This window comes from Pristis pectinata, chromosome 7, assembly GCF_009764475.1.
Source record: "Pristis pectinata isolate sPriPec2 chromosome 7, sPriPec2.1.pri, whole genome shotgun sequence".
Classification (NCBI taxonomy): Eukaryota; Metazoa; Chordata; class Chondrichthyes; order Rhinopristiformes; family Pristidae; genus Pristis; species Pristis pectinata.
In genome coordinates this window covers 25981709-26005885 of record NC_067411.1, presented here as the reverse complement: position 1 = coordinate 26005885, position 24177 = coordinate 25981709, and the positions used below count along the sequence as shown (strand labels likewise).

Here is a 24177-nt window from a genome sequence, read left to right as displayed (position 1 = left end):
CTTAAGTTCAGCCAACCTAATAAATCTGAAATAAAAAGCCAGTAACAGTGCCTATAAAACCAATGAACTGCTGTATAAACCCATCTAGTTCACTTGTGTCCTTACCTGATTCTGGCTTAGATGTGACTCCAGACCCAAAGCAATGAACCAACAAGGCAGTCAAATTAGGATGGGCGCCGAATGCTGTCCTTACTGGCAATGCCCACGTCCTGTGAACAAAAACTCCTCCACCCCGACAGCCATCTGAGATTGATAATTCAATGCTGGCCCTTTGATCATTCCTGAACTTAATTATTTCATCACTGGCAGGATGTCTCCACAAGGCCCTGAACTTGAATTCTCTCCCTAAATCTCCTTCTCCTCTTTTAAAAATTACTATTTAAAACCTATAGATATAAGGTTAGGGGGTGGTCATTCAAATCTGAGGTGCGTAGAACTTCTCACAGAGGGTGGTGAATCTCCAGAATTCTCAATGCAGGAGGGTTGTGATAGCCAGACTGGGGTCTCACAGGGGTCCAAGAGATGGCAGATGTTGGAATCTGGAACAAAAAACAAGCTGCTGGAGGAATTCAACACGTCAGGCAGCATCTGTGGAGGGAAAGGGATGGTCAACGTTTCGGGTAGTAACCCTGCATCCAGACTGAGAATGTAGAGGGAAGATAGCCAGTATAAAGAGATGAGAGGGAGGGGTGAGATAGAGGCATGTGGCTGATGGATGAAATCAGATGAGGTGGAGGTGATGACCAGATGGGGGAAGGGAGAATTTAGAGGCTGGTGGGTGACAGGTGGGAATAGATAAGGGAATAAAATTAGGCAGATGGAGCCAGGGGTGGGAGGGTGTGGTGGGGGGGTAGGGTACAGACAGAGGCTGGAAGATGATGTGGAACCAGATGGGCAGGGATGATGGGCAGATGGAACAAGGCAGGGGAGGGAACAGCAAGGGTAGGCTAAAGGAGAAGAAACCCAGGTAGATAGGTGTGTGGGTGATGGGCACATGGAACCAGGTGGGGGAGTGTAATGAAACTAGATAACAGGGTTGGGGGAACAGAGGGAATGGAAAAGGTGAACAAAGGGAGAGAGAACCTAAAGGACTGATTGGAGTGAAAAAGGAACACAGCAGGAGTGTGGGTTACCTGAAATTGGAAAGTTCATAACTTTGATTGTAGGCTGCCCAAGTGGAATATAAGGTATTGAGGGCATTCAAAGAGAGAGTAGATGCATTTTTGAAAGATCTGCAAATCGATAGGTATGAGGAACTGGCACAGAAGAGGAGTTAAAACCATATTGAATGATGGAGAAGGCTTGAGGGACTGAATTTTTTATGCATGTCTTTGGCCGAATATTTGGTCATCTGCCTTAATCTTTCCTGTGTGACTCACTTTCAAATTTTCTTTGGTAGCACTCATGTTAAGTGCCATGGGATGTTTTTCTACATTAAAATTAATTGTTGATAAAATGAAGACAATGGTTAATAAGCTAACAACAGAGAAATAAAATCTTAGCTGTGTTGTTCCAGCTATTTCTTGCACTATAGGGAAGATTGACCGAGTTTTCTAACCACAATACAAATCCTTTCAAATATCAAACTCTCATGAAGGTAGAACATAATTGGTTATTTTAAACAAAGCACCATAAAGAAAAGAACAAAGATAAAAAGACCAAATAATTTAAGCAACAATATCCTCAGAAAATTTGCAATTAAATGGTGCTGGCTAAATGACTCATTTCAGACAATATGGAAGAAATGTCAATACAATTTAATGTCTCTGATTTCACATTGTGAAAAAAAGTTACTTTTACAAAAATGTTACATTCAAGCAGTAAAAAAAGGAAACACTCACAGTGAATCTTGCAATGACATTTTTTTATACACACACATTTACTTTTGTTGGTGCAGACATTATTCATCTCTAATCACACTCATTCAGACAGGTGTCAGCTCTTTTGAAAAGGCCTTTATGCAATTACATTGGAAATAGAAGAGTATGCTTTGTAATGTGTTGCTATGGTGATGAGTGTACAAAATAGGAAGAACCTTCTTGTCTTATGCCAACTTTATGTGTGCACTCTGCTGTGAATTGCATTCTCTTCAAACTGTGCGGTGTTTTTGCAGATCTGCAATAGCCAAATGGCAAGCAAAATTACCACATCAATTCAAAAAGCAGGACCCCAGAGAGTGCCCCGTAGAGCTTGAGGCCCACCCTGTCTTCAATGCCTCCTCTTAGTTATTATTCAAGGGCAAATAGCCTTCACGAAATGTAACTAAAATTAGCTGATATTCCTGCCCCAGTGATTGAAAAGATGCATAACATTTTTTTCCAATGGTGGCACTGGTCAGACCTTCAAAGTTGATTTTTTTCCATTTTTAATTGGTTCACAAGGAAATAGGCATTTGAAACTGCCTAGATATTTCAACCAATAATGTACACCTAATAAACACTAGTCATCTACTACTGCACTACCACTTTACTTCACAAGCAGAACATCTACATTACCTCATTTCCTAATAACAATATTCACTTTATTTACTGCACCATCCACTTTTTTGTTTATCTTCTCCTGAAAGCTGTGACTCAGGTTGATAAATACAAGATGGTTGCCCAATCTGTGGCCACAGATGCCTATTATTCATGTCATGCAATGCATCACAACTTGACACCACCCAGTGACCACACTAAAACCTTCCAACAGAGATCACTGTCTGATGACCATTTTCGGGAATCTTGGGTGATTGTTCACTTCCTTGCCCTAGATGGTTGAAGGCTGTTTTGAAACTTATTTTATCACCCTTACCATTCCCTCTCTTCCCCTCCCAACCCCTAAGACAAACTAACTGCATACATGCCAGAAATCTAAACTAAAATTTCTATTGTTTGTACGGCTCAGTTCCCAAATGGGCAGTGCATTTCCAACTGATGGAAACACTCACTTATGTTCAATTTATATGCAGTGTACCCAGTCACAATAAAGTTCCATTTTAGATTATGTAGCAATGCATATATTAAGTTTTAGAATTCCAGTGTTTATGCGGATTGACCACTTCCACACATACTTATTCTCTCAAAAATGTTACCTAAATTGCCCTGAAGTAATCAAATAATAACGTAGCACTAATGTCACTGAATGTTTTGATCTCACTGACCCGATATTGTAATGCATAAATGCCAAGAAGGAATGATGCTTCAAAAAGGACTAGAAATTCTGATTAAAGAATTTCATGTATAAAGAGTTAACATGCTTACACTGCATTCCACTGTGCTCTATTTTTAGACAGGTGTTAACCTGTTTATTTTAAATGGATTAGCATCTGCCTAAAAGTAATGCGTGCAGGAATGTAGTATAGCATGTTAATCCTTCATTTGCAAAGAGTGCCACTGCCCTAGAATCTATAATATCTGAATTTTCCAGTCTGAATCTTGCTTCTCTCCCTTTCATCTATCTCGTACATAGCAGGAAAGGTTGGCTCTTGAATCATAATGAAAACTAGTTGCAGTTCCAATCATTTTCATTCATTACGATTCAATATAATTGTTTGAAATAAGGGACTGTCACCGAGACTGGATTAACTAGAAGAAGAAAAACATGTTCAGAGATTAATTAGCATGCACTAAACAGTGCCTACATCAAAGCACTGGAAGCACTAAGAAACTTAGTGAAATGTGGCCAGATGCTAGAATGTACAACATGCAACCTGTTGAGCTATAGGCTTGAGAAAGTGACCTCACTGCCTTCTTCCAGTGCAGTCGTAACTTAAGAACTCGCTTCTGGTCCCTTCCCATTTCCGACTGGAAATTCCCCCACCCCTTCATTGCAGGTTTGCACTTTTCATCTTAAGTGAGAATGGGTATGGTTTTAAAGTGTGTGAGCTGCCTTTCCCAACACGCCCATCCCTTCTAAACAAGTGTGCAAATATTTCTCAACAGATCCTCCTTAACACAAAGTACACATTTATGAATACTTGTTCATTTCAATGTGCAAGTCATCATTGAACAATAAATAGCCTATAATCATTAAAAAAACATAAATAACAGATTCATATAAAAGATGTATTTCTGACCCTCAGGTCAATTTTTCTCCTCCCTCTGTTAATAAAGATTGACCTTTAATGATTTTGGCAGCTGACCTCCCTCTCCACGGTCTGCAGGGTTTTCCTGCCTGACAGCGTGGACTCTCAAAGCAGGGTTGTTGCTGCCACAGGCAGAGCCATCAACATTGTCCACAGTGGCGGCCCCAATAGCAAAGATTTGGGGAAGTACATCTACATCACGTTCAGCCCAAATTCGTGCTCTTTATTATTTCCCCTCTTCCTCATAGTTGGCACCAGCATTTCAAATGTCCTGCTACCTAATGACAGTTGTTTAAAATATTACATACAAATGTTCGGAGCCAATAAAAACTGAGAACAGTGTGGCAGCATGGTGATAAGTCATACTTCATGGAGGAACCAAATAATGTCACCTATGATTCATTAGCAATTGCCATTGGCAACCATTGTTCAAAAATAGGCTCACAGTCACAACAAACGGATGTGTATGAAAAAAATGTTCTCTTCAAATCGTTATAAGCATGTTATATGCAAATTGCCAAAGCCAAGTCATTTTAGCTTAGTTAAGAAAAGGCTTTATATTCTTCCTTTAAGTTGTGTTTCTTCACGGTTTAAAAAATTCTTCATATCAGGAATCCTGGAAACTGTTCTGTTCAAAAAGAGAAACAGAGATACATGACAAATACTATACCAATATAATAACAACAGTTCACCCAATCCAACCACACAATATTTCATACAGACCAAAGTAGTGGCTGCAATTTGACTTCACTAAGTTGTCATTCTTCAATATTCAACATCAATTTAAACTGGGGTTTCTTGCTTTAGCTGTGAATGGGCTCATATTATTTATGTTACTCTATCAGATCAGATCACAGTCTGGAATCACTGCATAGTTGTGTTCCATTCCTGTGCCTCTTTTTGTCCTTGCCACTAAAGCACAATCTTCTGGCATCATTCTTGCACATTAGGTCATATAAATTTTCAACAAACTGATTAATGGTGAATTCATTTTCAAGGCAGGCTTAATTAACAACCCTTGTGAAGTTAGATTATGTTAATGGTTAAGGCTTAAAAAATAAATTAAATCATTTATTACTAGCAGCTTATTCATGAATCCTGAATGCATAATTGTGCATTCTTTCAAGGAATCTCATGTAGAAGAGTAGCACAAGCAATAAAAGAAATAAGCACTGTATTCACTTGAGAAAGTCCATCTTGTCTGTGGTGAACTCAATTACTTTCTTAGGTCAAAGGAAGTGAGACAAATGCCACAAATATTTTCCATTGTGATTGCGTTTAGCTTGGTCCCTCACAGGGCAATAAACACAATTTGTTACCATTGGTGAGTGTTTGCCATTAGATTCAAAAGATGGAGAAAGTGAAATGTAATAGGAGACGGGTTCTCCATCCTTACGCCATCCGCTCAGAAATGCATTTGTTGAACATTTCTAGATCACTTTGGCTAACGTAACCCTTTCTTACCTTAGTAACTCAATATATAATAAATGAGTAAACTGTAAACTGTTTAATAATGTTTACAAACAAACGCCATTTTAAATGAAAATACTGATTGCAAATATAATTAAATGTTCACCCTGTTAGGTTATTTTTGAGTTTGGAGGCAGTGTCCAATGGAGTATTGCAGGCATTCAGTGCTGAGGCCCCAGCTTTTTATAATCTGTATCAATGATATGGACGAGGGGACTGAGTGTAAAAGTTTGCTTGGTGGCAATGTGGGTTGTAAGGAAAATGCAGAGAGGGAGCTATAGACAGGCAAAGTGAATCTGCAATGGCATGGCATTAGGGATATAATGTGGAAAAGTATGAGTCACCCACTTTGGGAGAAAGACTAGAAAGGTAGAGTGTTTTCTTAATGGTGTGAGATTGAAATGTGTTGGTTTTTGGATAGACCTGGTATCCAGTACACAAATCACTGATAATATGCAGGTTCAATAAGCAATCAGAAATGGTATGTTAGCCTTCAGCGCAAGAGGAAATATTCTTTTGTTTGGGGCAGTACAGTCATGCAGCTAGTAGAGCTGCTGCCTCACAGGTCTAGTGACCCAGGTTCAATCCTGACTTCTCGTGCTGTCTGTGGCTAGATTGCACATTCTTCCCATGTCTGTGTGGGTTTCTCCTGGAGTTCTGGTTTCCTCCCACATCCCAAAGACATGTGGGTTGGTAGGTTATTTGACCACTGTAAATTGCCCCTGGTATGTAGGTGAGAGATAAAATCGAGGAGAAATTTATGGGAGTGTGGGGAAAATAAAGTGTAGGATGTCTAAATGGACACTCAATGGCTGGTGTGGACTTGATGAACGGAACAGCCTGTTTCCACGTTGAATTGATCTATGACTGTGACTTTGAAATATTTATGCAATTAATTGTTTCACATGTTTGTTACAATCAGCTGCTGCAGCCTGAAATGAAAGTACCTAAACAACAATGGTAAACCAATGTGAGGGAAAATACTTTTACCTCAAGAGTACACAAGGCTTTAAGATCCAGGACAATAGCATCATGTAGCATAAAGATCAAAAATTTAATTCATTTTTTTAATTAAAGAAAAGCACTGGAGTGATAACAAAACAAAATATTCCTTTTTCACTAAGATAAATATTCCTTTTTCACTAAGGTACTGCTTCACCAAAGTATCAAAAGAGCACTGTTCTGATTATAAAGAACATTACAATTTGAACTGCAAGATAAAACAGTTTACTTGAATATAACTCAGTTACATTACAAATGCAGATTTATTTCAGAATGTTTGCTGTTTCAACCTTGAACTGTAACCAGTGGGATCCCTAATGTTCTAGGACAGTAGGTGGCTGAATGGCAGCTATTTTTCCAGCAAGTTTCACTCAGGCAAATGCAAGAAACCCATAGCTATTTCCATCAGCTTTTAATCACTGTTGTGTAAATCTCCATTAGCTATTTTCTCCTCCACCCCCCACCTCTCACTCGTACCAAGGATAATTGACAGTTAATTTAACTTCAAAATTAGCCAGTTACTGATCCCCTCTGCCTCAGTCTGTCATTAAAAACCTGTCAACATGGCGTTTCCAGAAAGAATTGGGTCATAAAATCAGGAATGGAGGATTAATATCGTATTAACCTTCTAAGATTCTGCCTGCACGAGCCAATAAAAAGAATACTGCAAATTTAATGCAGGAAATTTAATGCTTTTTATTGCTTCATCATTGTTTCTCTTCATAACTCATTGGCTGCTAGCCAACTTTATGACAGGACATTACCCCGAGACTAAGTAAATCACCACAGAATGGCTGGTTCTGAGATTAACTTAAACCATTTGTTTATATTGCATAGAGGTAATCCAGTTTGTTTTCTCAGGATTACTTAAACTCATGGTGATGCCATTTCTAGTACAAATCACCAGTTATTTCAGTTTTAAATAATATCACTCTTGTCAATCATAGCATTTGTAAATTGGAAATCTTTGTACTCAAGCACAAGGACACATATTGTGACTGCACTTTCTCCCACCCTGCCTCTCAATTCTGACAAAGGGTCTTGGGCCCGAAACATTAACTTTGTTTCTCTTCTCACTGCACCTGACCTGCTGAGTGTTTCTAGCATTTTCTGTTTTTATTTCAGATTTTCAGCAGCTGCAGTTTTTTTTGACGTACAAAGACACATAAGCTAGAATGTGAACAATTATTGTCTCCAAATGCTTATTATTAAACAATTCCAGAAATGACAAAGATCCTATAGGTCAGGTCTTAACATGGGATTGGTGTCGGGCAGGGACCAAGGGGAGCTGCAAACCATCCCAGTCTCAGCAGTGAGTTGTAAGTCCCGGGAAACATCTGAACATTAGACAAAGAGCAGGAATAAGCCATTCATCCCATTGTGTCTGCTCCACCATTCAATATAATCATGGCTGATCTCTTACTTTGGTACCACTGTCTAGCACTAACCCCATATCCCTCATTTCCCTTAATCACATTATCAGAGGGAATACCAATCAGACGGTGGACAGAAGAGGAATATCGGAAAGCAGGGAGCACTATCTAGGCCTGGGGAAGGATCACCCTCACTCAGGTTCATCCTGAGATGATGGTTTCCCAAAGCTGACTTAAGATGAGAGAAAACCAAACTTCCCTTCGGGAGGGGAAGTTGAGGTATTCTTGCCACTCTTCACCCCGATAGGAGAATAAAGAAAATAAAGAAAGCATATTTCTTTGGCCTCTTCTGGCCCCACCTGCTCTTCCTGCGAAGTTGGAAGGCAGGGAAAGTACAAAGGCTTCCCAGCCTAGGCCTCTGGCTAAAATAATAGTCAGCTCTAATCATCGTCTATAAAGAAGGGCCCCATCTTATAGGCCTCCTTCTCAACTGCTTAGACAAGCAGGTGGGGAATGGTGGGGAATGTTGGTGGTTGAGTCTCATGGGCAGCTTGGATTGTTGACACACCCGGACTAGCAGGTTGAAAATCATTCCCTCTTCTGCAAAATTGCTCTTTGTATCTTTGTACAGATTAGAATTTTAAACTATACACTCTAGTTTGTGAAGGCCAGTATTTTTTAAATGAGAAATATTGTCTGAAGTATTCCCACAAACGTTGCAGTTACTTCAGTGGGATTGCCAATTTGTAGCTGGGTTTCTAAACATGTTCTCAGTCAGTACCTAGTCACCACTGCTGGGAGTGGCCAACCAGAAAAATCAGGTGCAGGCAGAATCAGGCTTGGACTTCATCCTCTTCCTGCCATGGTCAAGTAAATCTACTGACATCGTCTAAGCTCACTCAAGAGGATGGTATTTGGGACAAGCAATGTCCAATCTTTCCCCGTTCCATGCCCAGGAACTACAAGGTGATGAGAAGAAGGACTACTAGCAATGATAACAATATTAGTAATGGATTGTCATAAAGACCCATCAGGGGAAGAAAGATACTGGCCTTACCTATCAGGCCTATATATGACCCACAGATACTGTCTAGTCCACATTATTTACCCATTGCCGCAGGATGGGCCAATACTGTCAATGTCTGGAAAACATTCCAATTATCAAGCTAGCATTAAAATAAAACAGGAAGGAAAATTCCCTTAAACTGTCCTACTTCCAGAGCCAATATTACACCCAAGCGATGACCCAAATAGACCCCTTCTTTACATTTTTTTATTACAGTTAGATTTCCATCTTAGACAGTATTCAATCAAGGAGATATGTATCTGTGTTAAAGAACCTGCCTGATTTTAACATAATGAGTGGAAATCATACTGGTGGCACAAGGGGCACGTGCTTTGTCCTCACCAATAACTTATCATGCATTGCAGGTGACAATTAAACCCCCATTTCTTAGTGTTACAGACTAGGTTACTATTAGTGAATGTCCCCTTAAGATAGAGCAAAATGGTGTGTGTGTGTGTGTGTGTGTGTGTGTGTGTGTGTGTGTGTGTGTGTGTGTGTGTGTGTGTGTGTGTGTGTGTGTGTGTGTGTGTGTGTGTGTGTGTGTATGTGTGTGTGTGTGTGGCATGCTTACGTCAACAGAAGATAAAGGACTTAATGACGTTGTTGAAGAAGTCAGTTGGAGTTAGTCAGAAGAGAGAGAAGAGAGAGAGAGAGAGAAGAGAGCGAGAGACACCAGCCTGCTAGTTTCTCTATCGATGGATGAGAAACAATAACTGTGTCCGTCACTACAAACCACATATGGAAATTGGGAGTAATCCGGTGGAGTTCATTTTGTTGCTGATCTGTAGAGGGAAACAGGTATTTGTGTGGACGGCCACAATTCAGATGCTTTTCGGGGTGAGGAAGTCATTACCGAGTACATACTGAGGTGTCGTTTGGGTTCCATCGTGGAACATTTGGATTTCGTAATTACTCTCTATGTTCTCTCTACACCTACGTTTTATCTTCAGACAACGGTGGTTGTTGAAGAAGCCTTTGCTCATGTTTCACCTTATGGCTTGCTGAACTGAACTTTAATAACCATTCCTGGACTTATTTGGGACTTTGCCACACACACACTACGAGTTTAGTTTTGGGGTTAATGTTTAAGATTTTAACATCTTTATTTCTAACATTCTAACATTTTTACTTTTATTTTTCTTATTATCATAAGTAGTTATTAATAAAATAGTTTTTAACACTTATGACTCAGTGTATTTCTTTTGTTGCTGGTTCGTAACACTTAGAAAATACAAGAACACCCTTTTCCCCATGAAGGAGGCTGCTCCCCACTTTGGTTTAGTGAGGATGTGAAGGTCCCACTACCTTTCAGCCTGCCACTGAACTTTCTTGAACACTGGGGTTCACTTCTTCCACAGCTCCACAGATTCAATTTAGAAAGGGCAAATTGATCAGTTGGACACCAAATGGAGTGCATGTCATTTAAAACCTTTTTCAATCATTTAATTGTATTGGCTTATTTCTCTTAGCAATGATTTTAACAACTTCTTACCTGTAAAATATTGAAGGGTTGTGACTTCTATGTAGGAAGGTGCTTCCACGTACTAACGAACGCAGTGGGAATTAACGAATAAGGTACCGTAGTGATGCTATTCCATGTGTCCAAAGTGGGATCATAGCAGTCCAGTGTTTTACATCTCTGAGTGCCAAAATAGCCTCCAACAACATAGAGTTTATTTCCAGAGGCCACAGCATGGCAGCTCATTCTCTTTGCAGTAACATCCCCAACTTTAGTCCATTGATAGGTCTCACTGTTAAATCTGTATGCAGAACATGCAGAGAATTCAGTATCCCCACCCATGATAAAAATTTGGTTTCCCAGCACAGCTGCAGCTGTGTATCTCCAAGGCTGAGGGCAGGTGGCTGGCACAGTCCATCTATTTTCAACTGGGTCATAACACTGTACTTTAGGCAGTTTATCATGGCTCACACTGGTACCACCAAAGGCAAACAGCCTAAGCTTAGCACTGACTACAGCTGCATTGCTGACACCTTCCCGAAGAGGTGCTACCATTGTCCACTTATTGGTCACTGGGTCATACTGTTCCACTTGCTTTAGAGAAACAGAGGGTGAAGCTGGCTGCCGTCCTGTGGCTGCGGTGTGCCCACCCACCACGTACAGGGAGTGTTTCAGCTCAGCAGATCCATGGCCAAACCTTGCGACCAGCATTGGGGCTGATTTTGACCATTCTTCATGAAGAGTATCGTACACCCAAACATCCTTCGAGACTCCATTTTCTGACCCCCGTCCCCCAGTCACATATACTTTGCAGCCAATTGCACATGCACTGAATTCCTTGCGTGGGCTGGGAATGTCTGCTTTTGGAATGATCTCCTTTGCTTTATGGTCTATTAGATAAACTTTATCACACATAAAGGTCTGTCCTCCAAGGAGGAGCAAGGCATGTCCAGTTTTTCGAGGCCTGGCGCAAAGACTTGTCACCACTCCATCGTTCTGTAAAATCTTTAATTTACAATGTATTGCTTCTTCTATTAACTCTTTACTCTTCAGCTGCCTAGTTATAAGCTCTTCTGTGGCCACATTCTCCATCAGATAAACGGCTGGAAGGAGGGCCAATCGAACAGTTTGCAACAGTTCTGGCAAACAACAGTGACGCCTGCTCACATCATACTTCACCCACTTTATTGTGGTCTCGTACACAAGCTTCTCATCCTCCGTCTCCAACTCTTCACTTGAGAGAAGCTGCACCAGTGTATCCTTTGGCAGCTGCAGAAAGTCTTCACTCTTGCTTATGGTTGGGAAGTTACTGAGGCACATCCTCCAAGACAGCTCATAAAGCTTAGTGCAATGATGGGCATCAGAGAGCAGCAGCATTCCAAGACAGTTGGTTGGGTGGAGGTTTTTCTCCAAGAACTCTGCACAAGCATCCCGAATATCTTGGAACTGCAGCATATCACCAGCCTCCAGTAGTGACTCTGCATTTTCTTCATTAATGAGGACACGCGATGAGTAAGCATAGTCTAAAAGAAGCTCTAGAACCTCTGGGTGTATGGAGTTATGGAAGTTAACTTCATTGTCCTTGCTCTCACGTAATCCTCCACTGAACATAGCCTCAAAGTAACGGCTGCAGGCAGCCAGTACGGCCCTGTGGCAAGGAAAGGTCTTCTCACCTGCATGAAGGAGCACATCTGTGAAGAGCCTCTGCTGTCTCAGAAGATTCAAGTGGGTGAGGACACTGTCGGCATAGGTGGTTTTGTGGAAGAGATAAATATTCATTGAGCCATTGCTGGCTCTTGATTTCCGGTTTTCATGCATTCTTACTGACATTCTCATCAAACGCTGTGGGAAAAAGAAATTCAGAAATCAAGTTCACTCACAATTTGTGCAGTTTAAAGCCTCACATGTTAATTTTTGTTGAAAAAGGCGCAAGTAGGTTGTTTGCGTTTTGCAAAGAGAACTTTTGGAAACAGCAATCAAAACTACCACCAAATACCAGCCTCCCATTACAGCCCAAAGGCAGAGAGCTGCTTTACTGTAACTGAATAAGTCAAATTCCAATTCAATTATTTGGAATTCTAAATAGCCAGCGTTGTGGAAGATTGCATTCCACAATTATTTTAATTTTTCTGTCAAAACCAGGAGCCTATCTTTAACATTCATAGAGAATGTAATTCCCAATAATCAATATTTTGAATGCCCAATTCCATTTTATTATATTCCAAGGTTTTATTGGTATCTTAAGGATTTGCATTTTGAATTGTTTACACATTTTGCAGGAAAGAAACCTGTCCAACCCATTATCCTCCTCACCTGGAGTGCTCCATCTAGTGGGTCCTTTTAATAATGATGAAAGGCAATTGAAATCTTCTGTTCTGTAACCTAATGCTAATACTATAATTATATAGTACTGAATGTTGTCACGAGGATTCCCATATAAAGCAGCAGTGAATGTGTAATTTGTGCATTATGTCTATTTGAACTGTACACACAGCAACACAATTATAGATGTTGCCCTTCTACTCTTTGGTTATGTCTAGAGAGATCATATTAACAACAGTGTGCAATATTGATGAGGAGAGGCCTGTCACTGGTGGTACTGGTGGGAGCAATTAGAGGTGATGAATTGATAGTATTTGCACAGGAGTATTGCACATTATAGTATATTAAAGTGGCATGTTTGCCCTATTACGCGATGACAGCAATTGCTGATAAAGCCAGCTGAAACACAAGTGAAATTAACATGGATTCCATATTGCTATATAAAATGACTACCTATGTATAAAGTGCTTCCCTAACCCTTCTAAAGATAAGTAATGTCTTTAACTGATATTTGTATATCAGCTTTAGTTCATTAGCATGAAGTTCATCACTGAGACAGAAGGTGTGGGTGCAAATCTTGTTCCTGCATTCATACATATCAATTAGTCTGACACTCCAGTATAACAGTAGTGAAGAGCTACTGATATTTGGATAAAGCGAGGCATTGTCTGGTATTTCAGGTAAAAATTAAAGATCCCAAGGCACTGACTAGAATATCTTTTGATACTCTATAACCAAAAATTTACCTTTAATTAATATCACCAAAAATAATTTAACTAAATCATTCACTTCACATTTATATACGGGATATTGCAACATATAAAATAACTGTCATAATGCCAACAAAACAATGGCTTTCAGATTTTAGTTTCCATATATCAAAATATGCAAATACAAATTTTAAGAGGTGTGATCAAAGGAGAACTAAAGCAGTAGTCTGTATCACATTTTTTACTCTATGCACTACTACATAATTTTACTGGGATCCATATAAAGGACATCCTACACAGCAATTTTCTGGAATAGTTCAAGGCTGTTTCTTAATGCCATTAGGTTAAATTCAATTCAATTCTATTTTGACTGTTCGATAGAACACACATATATAATCTGTTCAAAAAAAAGTTGCAAAATAGTAAATGAAATGAAATCAATATAGACATAGACAGTACCACTAAAACTGCCTAATAAACCTCACAAACATTCTATTAATCTTTTACTCTGTTGCAGAATATAACTAACATAGAATTGTTTACAAATAAATAAATTAAACTGTTAGCAATTAATTGTTCAATTTTTTTCGTTGAATTCTCTTGCAATATACTTTGATTACCTGCTTTTTAGGAACAGTCCACTTAATATTCCGCAAAACCTCTAAGCTAAATGAGCTGCCTTTCCAAGGACACATTTTGCACCCAGAGACAGCTAGAAGCTATAACTGCAACTAAGATAGATTTTGCCCTCGTAGTGCTCAACCTTGCAGTCCATTAACATCAAGCAAAGCCAATAACTAGAAAACCAACTACAACCTGAAGTGTTAGAGTCCATTGCCCACTAGGCTCATTGAGTCTGCATATGGCTCAAATAGCTGACCATATCACCTATAGCTCTCCTTCATGTGGCCAAGGTGATATTGGCATTGACTGTTCTATTTGTTACTAGCACTATGGCCCTCACACCTGACTCACCTCTTTATCATCATCACTAGATTGCCACTGCACATTGAAAGATGCTAAGGTCAGGCCAGATGCTATAACTTGCTGACCATCTAACTTGTATAAAGAAGTAGCATCCTCAAAAAAAATTATCCATGTATTTGCCTTTTTGTTTCATTTCCCCATGAAAGGAAGGCTATGTATCTGTAGTTTCTGTTGTGTAGTGTGATAAACATTATATCTGACTGCATCACACCTCTATAAAATAAAGTTGTAACCAAGGGTCTTCGACCCGAAATGTTAACTCTGTTTCTCTTAGAGATATGGTTATACAGCAAGGAAATGTCCGTTTGGCCCAGCTTCTCCATGCCGACCAAGATGTCTTTCTGTGCTAGTCCCATTTGCCTGCGTTTGGCCGATATCCTTCTAAACCCTTCCTATCCACATCCCTGTCCAAGTATCTTTTAAACATTATAATTGTACCACTCCACAGCTTCGTCTCGCAGCTGGTTCCACATACCCACCACCTTCTCCTCCCACACATACTGCCTGACCTGAAAAGAGCTTCCAACAATTTTTCGTTCATCCCCACAACATGAATACCTGACATGGGTTGATGTGTGAAGATGGTGAAATACTGAAAGGATTACCCGCCTACCCCTTTTAAATTATGCAGAGCCACGTTTTGTTGAATGGCTCCCGGGAAGCAGCGTTTGGTACAGAGGGCAGGTGTACAGATGGCTAACTGCCCCACTTACCCGATCTACCGCCACTGAAACGCGCGGCATTTCCAAACAAAAGTGAAACGCTGTGACATTGGACCGTGCTCCTTCTGGCAGGCCTTTTCTTCTCTAACGATTACTTTGAAGTGAGTAAACATAATCGTCGGTGTTTGTTTTTAACTGCACCTTAGAGCACCAGCTACTGGTGCTGAAAGCAATCATTAAGCAGAGTCTCTCAGCCGCGCGATTTACCGGGTGCCTTAATGTGTAAAAGACCAGTGTCCTTGTAATTTGTAGTCTTGGCACAAGTCAAAGAAATGCCCGGGTCCCATTGTCAGTTGTGAGCCATTCTTTTCATTCTGAGGAAGTGCTGATTCCTCAAACCCAACACAACATTGGCCGCTAACCAGCAGAACTAACCAGAGTGATCATTTACACGTGTGAAGTGGTAGGTTTCAACTTTGAATGGCATGAATTTCAACCCTGCCGCATGTTGAAAAGAATTCCTCGTGGCTCTAAGATTAGGGGGATGTCTGCAAGCTGCAATAGTTACTGGAGTTAAAAAAAACACAAAGAATGCATATTTTCTATAGCCAGCAAGAAGTGTAGTAATCTCGATAGGTAAAGGCTCCTAAAAGAAATAGGCATTCGGGACCCTCCATCCCAGAGATTTCATTTCCAAGAGCGATTAAATTCGCACGTACAAAATAAGATCATTGGGCATGGGCAGGGGGCAGTTATCCCATTATTATGGAGAATCGACCACCGCCCTGACACAAGGTAATGTGTATAGAAAGCGCATCTCAGGCATCTACACGAATGTTCACTCCGGTCCCTCAGTTCCACTCGCTATTTCGCTGCAGTGCAGCCCGGGACGTTCTGTCAGTAGGAACTGAGAAACTCTGCGCGATCGGCCGCAGCGGAAAGTGCGGCGATTCAGTTGAACCGCTAACGGTTTTCCGCATGGTCTGACTGCAACAGATCGGAACCGCTTGGAGCTTATTCCCAGCCTCCCTCCCGCTCAGCAACCAGGAGATCGAGCGAGGTCCGGTACCCTCAGCGCACGACAACAGAGGGAAACTAGACTCGAATACACAAAGGGACCCGAGTTTGAAATTGACATTAAAATGTAAATTACTATTTGCTGAAACACTAAAGTCAAATGTTTGAAGAATTGAGCTCAGTACTTTCAAATTCAGCTCGTCCACCCAGTTTTACTCACATGCAAGCCAATCGATTCACAAAGGGTCAAAGAATAAAGTTTGTGTAAGTTTTTCGGCGTGCGTCCTCTCGCCGGCTCCGGGTCCCGCGTTGGAAGATGGCAGAATACAAACAGCTGCCGGCCTCGCCGTCAAGGCAAACAGCGTCTCCTTTCAAACGCAAGGAGCAAATGGGCAGCCTAATACAGGCCACAGAAGGAGCCAGAGCAGGCAGAAAGAGAGAGAGAGGGAGGGAGGGAGCGTGGGCTGCAGTTAGTTTCCCGCGGCCAAGAGCAGCGGGGAGAGGTTATGTAGCCGCAGCCGCGTGTAACCACAGCCATACAAGTGGCAATCGCACACTGCACACTGACCCGCTCTGACATCCCTTACCACGGTCCCACACACCCGGCACCACACCCTCGCTTCAGCCCGACACACTTTAGCGCTGCCCAACACCGTTACCCACAGTTACCTCGGCCCCACATGGTGACCCTGCCCAACTGACCCACGTTGTCACCCAAACACAACAGCGTGACCCTTGCTTCGGATTGTTACCCCTTCCCTCAACTTTGACCCCGACTTACACTGTGACACCTGCCCTATTCTGCTCAAACGTGGGACACCTGCACCCCCCACCCCCCGCCCTTCCCGCACCTGTATACTAACCCCTCGGACATTCTGCGCCCGGAACTCCAGACCCGTTCTTCCTCCATCTCCCCTCTGTGCCCCAGCTCCGCACTCCCACAGCCGTACGGCGATTGTTCCCTTCTGCCTCACACTCTGACCGCAGCTCCTCTTTGTGCTCCGACCCCATCTGTGTCTCCTGTTCCGCACTGTGCTTCACAGAGTGACTCCAGCCCACACCGTGCCCCTAGCCCACACAGTGACTCCTGTCCCAGACTGCCCAGGGCCCATACAGTGACTCCCTCTCACACTGTGTCCCGCACAGTGACTCCCTCCCACACTGTGTCCCGCACAATGACTCCTGTACAGTACCGTTCCCTCTCGCCGTTCACGGTGACTTGTGTCCCGCACTGCCCCCAGACAGCAATGTGACTCCTGTCCCGCGCCATTGCCCAGACCCTCACTTTGCCCTCAGCCTCGTGTTCTCCCCCCAAGTCTTGCCCTGCGGAGCTCCAGTTAGCCGGGTTGGTAGCAGCGGTCGGTGTTGCTTATTTCTCACTGCAAAGCCAAATGAAAGGTGAACTTACCGAAACTTGTCGGCAGTCGATCCGGCGAGTGAAAGCATGGTCCGGGCTACTGCAGGGTGTGGGCTCCCCTGTGTTCGGGTCTGTGGTGATCTGGAGCTGAGCAGAGCGCTGTTCAGCCGCCAACTCGTCTGTTTAGAAAGCAGTGGATGGAAATTGACTGTTCAAAGAGAGCGAACGGCAACTGTGAGAGACTGTCACCCTCTGCAGTTAGTGTGGACACGGCACATGGCGTTTGGCACCCAGTTGACCCAGAACCAGCAGCAGTGACTGAGCTGAGGGCGATCTGATCACAACGACACTGCGCTGCAGCTCATTTATACCCGTGCCGTCTCTTCCCTACACAACGCAGCGGCTGCGACTTTAAGACAGATCACACTGTGAGTGCAGCCGGCCCGTTGAAACGGAGCGGCGCTGTGCCTTCCGGACAAGCTGCTGCAGTCACTGTTGCCTGGGCGCGATCTCGCTGCCTTTATAAGCGAGCCGTTTAGCACTGGTCTACAATATAGCGAATTCCCGGCCCGAAGCCAGAACAGGAAACGTCTTGAGGACCAGAGCTACTATTAGGGAGCTGAGGCGCAGTCTTCTCATAGGCTGCCTTTGCGAAATGTTGAATGCTCCCTTGTTATCTTTTTTTTCCACAGAAAATGCTGACAGTGAACAGTCTGACAGGAGAGCATCTGCTGTGTAGATTTATTCACCCACGAGGGAGTTATGCTGACAGGTTATTTCCCCTAGCTTTTACCATTTTAGCTTGCGCTTAGCTTTTATTTTAAAATAAAACTCCCCCCTCTCACCCAACATAGGCATATCTTTGCCACTCCAACACGCTGCACACACCCTCAGAGACAGTGCACAATAGTCTTTCTTCGTTCATTGCCGACAGTGGCATCTACATCACTGATTATCAGGAGCAGATTTTTTGTCCTTTATTGTTGCAGACATAAGTATGGGCTATTAATGTAAATATTGTTGAGTCCATATCTGTCAATGCGAAAATATCAGTATGATATGACTTTATTTTATTTCAAAAGTAAACTTTATTCATAACAAAATATATATACAAAAGAAAATGATTGGTTAATTTAAACAATGATTTTTCTATATCAGTAAACTATATACCTTAAACACGAGCAAACGTATGATCACAGTCAAAGAGAACAATCCCTCTCTAAGCAATTTGTGCAAATTACAGTCGGTATCCGAACCTTTAAAGTGTTCTGTATGAGTCGGTACGAACCATAGAGTGCCCGTACTTGTCAGTGAGATCGTGTTGGGTATGCTTTACCGAATGCAGTCTGATTTTTGGTTTATACTCCTGGCTTTAATGGATGATAAGTTCTCCATTCAATATCCTCAGTCTCTCATGTCCATTGTTGTAAATTCTTTGATTCTGATATTTCTGCATGTGTACCAATAGCAATTTCTTTTGACCTTAATCACTGCTTTCCTATCTTTACTGAATGTTAACTCCTATTTTATCTGTATTGTCTACCCAGACATCGGCAAGTGATTTTAATGCAAAGGCTCTTTTCAATGCTTCTTCTGAAATGTGAGGGAGTCTTTTCAACCAGGCTTCTCTGCTTCATTAGATGGAAGCGTTGGGCTTATACTCAGGATCTCCTTAAGATGGTTCTCCACAGATCAAACGGTGAATCAATGCACATTACCTGGGAGTCCCAAATCACCAAGCAACTTTGACGACTATACTTAAATCAAAAGATCCTTTAGCCAGAGGATAGGGTCAGCCCCAAGAGAATTTAAAAGCATAATTACTATATTGCAGACATATTGGTTCACAACCAGCATAGATTCAATGGGCAGAATGGCCTCCTCCTTTGTCACAACAATTCTATGATTCTATGAGATGTATTGGCTCCAAACAACATCTAGACATTCAGTAGTTCTATTTGTTATTCAATAGGCTTTAATGTACCTCAGGATGAGATGGAATTTTGTAGCAAATTCATCACATGGCCAAGAGGCTGAGTGGGGAGGGGGGAAGAGGGGAAGGGCTGATGGAGGTATACAAAATGATGAGGGTCAGGGATAGGGTATATGGTAGGAAACTTTCCCATAGCAGAGGTATCTAAAACTAAGAGGGCATAGATTTAGGATAAGGAGTAAAAGGTTTCGAAGGGATATGAGGAGCAACTTTTGCATCCAGAAGGTGATTGGAATCTGAAACGTGCTGGCTAAGAGGGTGGTGGAGGCAGGTACTCTCACACCATTTAAGAGCTATCTAGATGAGCATTTGAACTGCCAGGCATAGAAGATTATGGACCAAGCACTGTTAAGTGAGATGGGTACAGGTAGGTACTTAATGATTAGCATGGACATGGTGGGCCAAAGGGCCTGTTTCTATGCTGTATGACTCTATGACTATCATTAAATTAACTTAGGCTGTAGGTGAATACTACATGAAACTAAAAAGAATCATGCAAAGCAATATTACATGGATCTCAGTATGCTTAAGTGTATCATAGAAATAATCAAATGAAACAATGGAACTAAACTGCACTAAAGACTTCAGATATCCTTTAGAGAAATAAAGGACTGCAGATGCTGGAATCTAGGTGAAAAACACAATGATGCTGGAGGAACTCAGCAGGCCAGGCAGCATCCATGGAGAAAAGCAAGCGGTCAGCGTTTCGGATCAGGACCCTTCTTCAGGACTGAAGATAGGAAAAGGAGAAGACCAATATAGAGGAAGGAAAAGCAGAGCAGTGATAGGTGGACAAAAGAGGGGAGGCAGGGTGGGCACAAGGTGGCGATAGGCAGATACAAGTAAGAGCTAGTGATAGGCAGGTGCCGGGGAGGAGGGGAGAGCAGATCCATTGGGGGATGGGTCAAAGGTAGGGAGAGAAGGGATAAAAAAGGTTGAAAAAAAGAGGCTAGGAAAGGGAAGAAGAGAAGAAACATGGTGGGAGGGCGAGGTTTTGGGGAAGGGGGGTGGGGATTACTTAAAGTGGGAGAATTCAATATTCACGCCGTTAGGCTGCACTGGTGCCACCTCTTGTACCCGTGTGGAACTTGACAGTTTCATAAATTTCGCCACTAATTTCCACCCTGCTCTGCAATTCACTTGGACTATCTCTGACACCTCTCTCTCCTTCCTCAATCTTTCCATCTCCATCTCAGGAAATTCCTTATCCACCGACATCTTCCACAAACCCACTGATGCCCACAGCTACCTCTACCTCGATTACAGCTCCTCCCACCCTGTCTCCTGCAAGGATGCTATCCCTTTTTCTCAATTTCTCCGCCTCCATCCCATAATGAGGCTTTCCGCTCCAGGACATCCGAGATGTCCAACTTCTTTACTAACCATGGCTTCCCCCCTACTGTGGTCGAGAGAGCTCGCACCCGCATCTCTGCCATTTCCCACACCTCTGCTCTTGCCCCCACCCCTTCCAGACCCAACGGGGATAGGGTCCCCCTTGTCCTCACATTTCATCCTACAGCCTACGTATCCAACACATCATTTTCCGCCACTTCCACCGTCTCCAATGGGATCGCAACACCAAGCATATCTTCCCCTTCCCACCTCTTTCTTCCTTTTGCAGGGACCATTCTCTCCACGACTCCCTCGTTCACTCCTCCACACCCCCCCCCACCCATCCCACTCCCACCCAGGGAACTTTCCACTGCCCCCACCATAGGTGCAACACCTGCACCTACAGTTCCTCCATCACCTCCATCCAGGGACCCAAACAGTCCTTTCAGGTGAGACAGAGATTCACCTGCACCTCCCTTAATATTATCTGCTGCATTCGGTGCTCCAAGTGTGGGCTCCTATACATTGGCAAGACCGAACGCAAACTAGGTGACCGTTTCACAGAACACCTGCACTCTGTCCGTAACCACGATCTGCGTCTCCCCGTTGCCAGTCACTTCAACTCCCCTTCCCACATTATCACAGATATGTCAGTCCTCGGCCTCCTCCACTGCCAGGAGAATTCCAAGTGCAAACTGGAGGGACAGCACCTCATTTTCCGTCTTGGAATCTTGCAGCCTAACGGCATGAACATTGAATTCTCCCACTTTAAGTAATGCCCACACCCCTTCCCCACAATCCCCCCCCCCCCACCATGCTGCTTCTCTTCTTCCCTTTCCTAGCTTCTTTTTTTCTACTTTTTTTTCCCTTTCTCTCCTTACCTTTGACCTATCCCCCAGTGGATCTGCTCTCCCCTCCTCCCCACACCTGCCTATCACTATCTCTTACCTGCATCTACTTATCACCACCCTGTGCCCACCCCGCCTCCCCTCTTTTGTCCACCTATCACTGCTCTGCTTTTGCCTCCTATTTATTGGGCCTCCCCTTTTCCTGTCTTCAGTCCTGAAGAAGGGTCCCGACCCGAAACGTTGCCTGGCCTGCTGAGTTCCTCCAGCATCATAGTGTTCAGATATCCATTAATTCCTAATAAAATATTCAGCAATCTTGTATCACATACTAGAATTTGAGAAATTAACAAAGGACCTTAAGCTAAAATATGCTCCTATAGTGAGCAAGACATCAGGACCAGTTTTGTAATAATTGTCTGCCAAATTATGGTATTGGTGAATGATTTACATGTGATCACTCCTTAAAATGAAGCATATTTGTTTAATATCAATAAAATCACATATTACCAAATTACATGTGATGTAGCAAAATGTCAATTTATTGCTTATCTGAAATGTTTTCAAGAAGTGTACAAGGGCAGGCAAAGCTTAAAATAAACTAGTAAGTAGAGTCAAGGATGACTTGTCAGAGTCAAGGATGACTTGCTTTTATTCCAGTTCTGTGGGTTCTGAAGTGACTGATGAGTCATATGCTGATTTCTCATATTCCGCCACAGGTGGTGCATGGTGGGGTCGGTGGGAGATTTTTTGTTTGGGGTGTTGTACATTCCTTCCACTGTTTGCAATTGATCTCAGCTTGCTCCTATTGTTGAAACATAAGGTGCACACCACCTCCTCAGATAAAGCAATACATCACGGATACAGGCACTTCGGTCTAACCAGTCCATGCTGACCGAGGTGCCCACCCAACCAGTCCCAATTTCCTACATTTGGCCCATATCCCTCCAAGCCCCGCCCCTCCATGTACCTATCCAAGCGCTTCTTAAATGATCCTAATGTACCTGCCTCACATATGCTCTTCCATTTTGAGCGGTCACAGGCTAGGGATTCTTCTGAGGCAGCGAGGATGTTACATTTCTTCCAGGAGGCTTTGAGAATATCCTTGAAGAATTTTCTTAGTTCCCCTGAACATTGTTTGTCAAGGTAGAGTTTGAAGTAAAGTGTTGGTTTCAGGAGACTGGTGTCCAGCATTTGGATCATGTGAACTGTCTATCCCGGCTGATTGTGCTTCAATGTTGGAGATGTTGGCCTAGAAAAAATTGCTAGCATGGGTTTATTTATTCTGCCAATAGATTTGCCTAGATCGCGTTGGTGATATCTTTCCAGTATTTTGAGTTACCGGCTGTAGGTAGACCATGTCTCTGGAACATACAAGAAGATGGGGTCATTGTGGACAATGAGTTTAGTCTTCAAAATCTTTTTTTGCTCAGCCAGAGAAAGATTGAACTGGTGCACTGAAGATATTGGCAAATTTCATCAATGACATCTGCTTTCCCTGACAGGTGAATCCCAAGATATGGAAAATTTCAAATAAGGCTGAAAGTGATAATATCTTGAGAGATAAATGTGATTTAGAAGCACGGTGAAGTTGACATGTTGACAAAGACAAAGATGGAAACAAAGATTCTAATAAGAGGTAAATGATTTCAATGAAAATTATTGAAAGGGAAGAATTTTTGTTCTAATGTACCCTAGGTTGGAAGTACATGAATGAAACTGCGCAGCAAAAAGTGAGATATGAATTGCAGTTTATGCAAAATTTTGCTCCAATATATAATACATTCATTAAAATGCTGAAATAAGTTTCACAAGCTTTTGCTAAGTACATAATTACTTAACGGCTAAGATTACACCAGGATCTAGATGAACTGGGGATGTGGGCCAAGTAATGGCAGATGTAATATAACTCAGACAATGTGAGGTGTTGCATTTTGTTCAGTTAAACCCAGGTCAGGACTTGCACAGTAAATGGCAGGGCTCTGGAGTGTTGTAGAACAGAAAGACCTAATGGTACAGATACATAATTCCCTGAAAATGGCAACATAGGTGGACAGGGTGATTAAAAAGGCATTTGGCATGCTTGCCTTCTGCAGTCAGGGCACTGAATACAGGAGTTGGGACATCATGTTGCAACTGTACAAGTCATTAGTAAAACCACACTTGGAGTACTGTGCACAGTTTTGATTGTTCAGCTTTTGGAAGGATGTCATTAAGCCAGAAAGGGTGCAGAAAAGATTCATGAGGATGTTACTGAGATGGGAGAGCTTGAGTTATAAGGAGATGCTGGATAGGCTGGGACTTTTTTCCTAGAGCATAGGAGGCTGAGGAGTGTAGATAAGGTGGATGGCCATAGTCTTTTTCCCAGGGCAGAGGAATCTAAAACTAGCAGACATAGTTTTAAGGTGAGAGGGAAAAGATTTAAAAGGGATCTGAGGGGATACGTTTTCACACAGAGGGTTTGGAACGAGCTTCTGAGGAAACTGTAGAGGCGGGTACAATTACAATGCTTAAAA

General features: G+C 42.4%; 1 protein-coding gene across 2 annotated transcripts; it reads right to left on the bottom strand.

Moving 5' to 3' along the window:
- Positions 1-1782: 1782 nt before the first annotated feature.
- Positions 1783-18019, bottom strand: enc1 (ectodermal-neural cortex 1). 2 transcript variants are annotated; one of them, XM_052019851.1, is made up of 3 exons: positions 17543-18019; positions 10470-12278; positions 1783-4694 (listed from the first exon to the last, which is right to left on the bottom strand). In XM_052019851.1, exon 2 carries the CDS (start codon positions 12270-12272, stop codon positions 10497-10499), a length of 1776 nt encoding a protein of 591 aa, XP_051875811.1. In that variant the 5' UTR covers positions 12273-12278; positions 17543-18019; the 3' UTR covers positions 1783-4694; positions 10470-10496. The 2 variants fall into 2 exon arrangements, with proteins under 2 accessions (XP_051875811.1, XP_051875812.1); XM_052019852.1 differs by lacking the exon at positions 17543-18019 and adding an exon at positions 16355-16463.
- Between the last annotated feature and the right edge of the window lie 6158 nt (positions 18020-24177).

What these genes read in the sequence shown, in the direction of transcription:
- enc1 (XM_052019851.1), bottom strand. Translation starts at nt 12,272, where the DNA reads ATGAGAATGTCAGTAAGAATGCATGAAAACCGGAAATCAAGAGCCAGC.